The 2,883-nt window shown below is 43.0% G+C and overlaps 1 protein-coding gene across 1 annotated transcript in view; it reads left to right on the forward strand.

Annotated features, from left to right (window-relative positions):
* CC2D2A (coiled-coil and C2 domain containing 2A) overlaps positions 1-2,883 on the forward strand; it is a 50,584-nt gene that overhangs the window by 46,507 nt on the left and 1,194 nt on the right. The window contains exons 30-32 of the mRNA XM_010143566.1: positions 1,459-1,581; positions 2,172-2,230; positions 2,667-2,844. Of these exons, the coding sequence (XP_010141868.1) occupies positions 1,459-1,581; positions 2,172-2,230; positions 2,667-2,844 (360 nt within the window). The remainder of the gene's footprint in view (positions 1-1,458; positions 1,582-2,171; positions 2,231-2,666; positions 2,845-2,883) is intronic.

Genomic DNA, 2,883 nt, shown 5'->3' on the forward strand with positions numbered 1-2,883 from the left:
CAGCAGCATGCCCAGGTGGCCAAGAAGGCCAAAGGCATCCTGGCTTGTATCAGCAATAGTGTGACCAGCAGGAGCAGGGAAGTGATTGTCCCCTTGTCCTCAGTGTTGGTGAGGCCACACCTTGAATACTGGATTCAGTTTTGGGCTCCTCACTACAAGAAGGACACTGAGGTGCTGGAGCAGGTCCAGAGAAGGGCAAGGAAGCTGGTGAAGCATTTAGAGAACTTGTCTTATGAGGAGTGGCTGATTGTTTAGTCTGGAGGAGAGGAGGCTGAGGGGAGACTTTATCGCTCTACTACCTCAAAGGACGTTGCAGTGAGGTGGGGGTTCGTCTCTTCTCCCATGTTACAAATGGCAGGGAGAGAGGAAATAGCCTTAAGTAAGTTAAGTTGCATCAGGGGAAATTTAGGTTGGGTATCATGAAAAATTTCTTTACACAGAGGGTCGTTAAGCATTGGAAGAGGTTGCCCAGGGAGGTGGTGGAGTCCCCATCCCTGGAGGTGTTTAAAAGCCGTGTGGATTTTGTGCTGAGGGCCAAGTTTTAGGGACCCTGGCAGTGCAGGGTGAACAGCTGGACTCAATGATCTTAAAGGTCTCTTCCAACCATATGATTCTGTGATTTACATCTTGATTGTTGGTACGTTTTGCAGTCTTAGCAGTAGTTACTTAAACAAGAAGCCTACACTGCTCCTGTGCTTCAGACTAGGATCAAACACTGACCAAACTGTATGTCTATACAGAAGCAGGTTACCCTTGATGACAAAAGATACAGTGGAGCTGTATCTCTCTGCCATATCTACTTGCATTCTGCATTGTAAGCTTGACATGGCAATGGTGCTGGGGTACAGCAGATGACCAAGCATCACAGCCACAGCTGCCCTGTGCTGGGTCACTGGAAAAATTTAATCAGAATTCAGAGAAGACTTGAGTAGCAATCCAGAGGGGTAGAAAGGCAGCTCAGGCCAGCCGGAAAAACTCTTGAGTATAGTGTAACCCAGCACCCCTGTGATGCTGAAGCCATGGTAAAGTTGGAAAGTTTCTGAAAGCAGATGAAATGTTGAAAAGGAAATAGTGGAGAAAAAGATTCAGCAGGTGTGATGCTGAAGCCATGGTAAAGTTGGAAAGTTTCTGAAAGCAGATGAAATGTTGAAAAGGAAATAGTGGAGAAAAAGATTCTGCAGGAAGAGCTGCCAACTGCAGACTAATTATGTTCATGCACTGGTCTCAGTCCATCCTCAGGAACACAAGACATGATATATCAGCAGCATCCCTTTTGATGTGAGAATGCTGAAGTTGTACATGAGCTGTGACTACACATGATGGTCTTGTTTCAGATGAACGCACACCGGTAATTGCTCTAGGTCATGACTACATCGTATTTTATTGGCATGTTAAGTAGAGTGTGTTCCACAGCTGTCATCATCTGCTGAAAATTAAAACAAACTTGCTTTCTTGTAGATTTGGTTTAATATGCAAGAATATGATTCCCCGGTAAGGATAAATTTTGATATCAGCAAACCAAAGCTTTGGAAGCCTTTCTTTTCAAGAAGTTTGCCATACCCTGGTCTCTACAGCGTTCAGGTATTAATGGGTCTATTACAAACTCAATTTGAGGGGTTGAGAAAGAACCAGTAAGTTCTTCAGGATTCTGTGGTTAAATGTGTTTATGTAATAGCACTGGGTTTTTAAAAGATTTTCACAGGCATGCTTTAAAAAGGCAAGCAGGAATACTGCAGAGCATTTGGTTTTTATACAGCATGAACGCACAGCTGCTGTCCTCTAACTGTCCATGTAAGATCTCAGGAACAACATCAAAGTAAAAGGACAAATCTTTAAAGCAAACATAGCTTAAGTAGTAGCTCAGTGTTTAAAGAAAATGTTAACTTTTGTCTTATGGCTGAGAAGGCACTACTCCAACCTGTACACACAGCCTTAGTAAAGCAACAGGAATTTCTCTACAGTAGCAAAGTTATCAAATTGAAGTTTACTGGGGAAAAGCAGCCAGCATTACACACAACCATCTAGTTAAGATTTTTATCATGTCCCTACTAAATAAGAGATTTTACCATAATTGAGAACTACCATCACGGCAGTAACTCCTGAAGTTACACTGTAGCTTAAGCCAGAAGAGATTGCACATTTTAATATTTAATTGTTTTATTTCTTGCTAGCCTGAAGAATTAGTGTATCAGCATTCGGACAAGGCTGCTGCAGTGGAACTACAGGGCAGGTAATTCTACCTCCAAAACAAGTGCTGTCAGTGCTGATCACTAGAGCGTGTTCATACCTAGGCCCTAAAAACCCAGCTGGAGTGCTAGGAATTGAGAATGGATTAAAAAAAAAAAAATCAGAAGCTGTAGTTCACAGGGCTTTAATTATCTCTCTTTGTAATAAAAGATTGTGAGATTGAACATCTCTATCACTGTTGTAGTTTCCTGATAAGCAGAATGCTGTAGAGGGATGAGAGGGGAGGGTGTAAACTCAGAGAGGGTTGTAAGCCCCTGGCCTCCTGGGGCACCATACAGCTATGCTTGGCACTGCTTTTCTGTGCTTTTAGGTAGTGGTAAATTTAACTGAGGTCATTTGTGTTCCCCCTGACCTGTACTAACTATGTCAGGGAGATCCGTTCAGATGTCCAGTAAATACCAGAATTAATTTTATTGCAGGATTGAAAAACTATTAAAAGAGAAGGTTATGGAGTGGAGACCAAGGCACCTAACTCGTTGGAACAGATACTGTACCTCTACCCTACGTAACTTTCTGCCACTGCTAGAACAAAATCAAGGCAGAGATGTAGAAGATGACCATCAGGCAGAGCTGCAAAGGCAGCTAGGAGATTACAGGGTACGGTTCTGAACATGCGGCTTGTACCTAGCAGCAGGA

This window comes from Buceros rhinoceros, unplaced genomic scaffold (assembly GCF_000710305.1).
Source record: "Buceros rhinoceros silvestris isolate BGI_N320 unplaced genomic scaffold, ASM71030v1 scaffold3519, whole genome shotgun sequence".
In the NCBI taxonomy this organism is placed as follows: Eukaryota; Metazoa; Chordata; class Aves; order Bucerotiformes; family Bucerotidae; genus Buceros; species Buceros rhinoceros.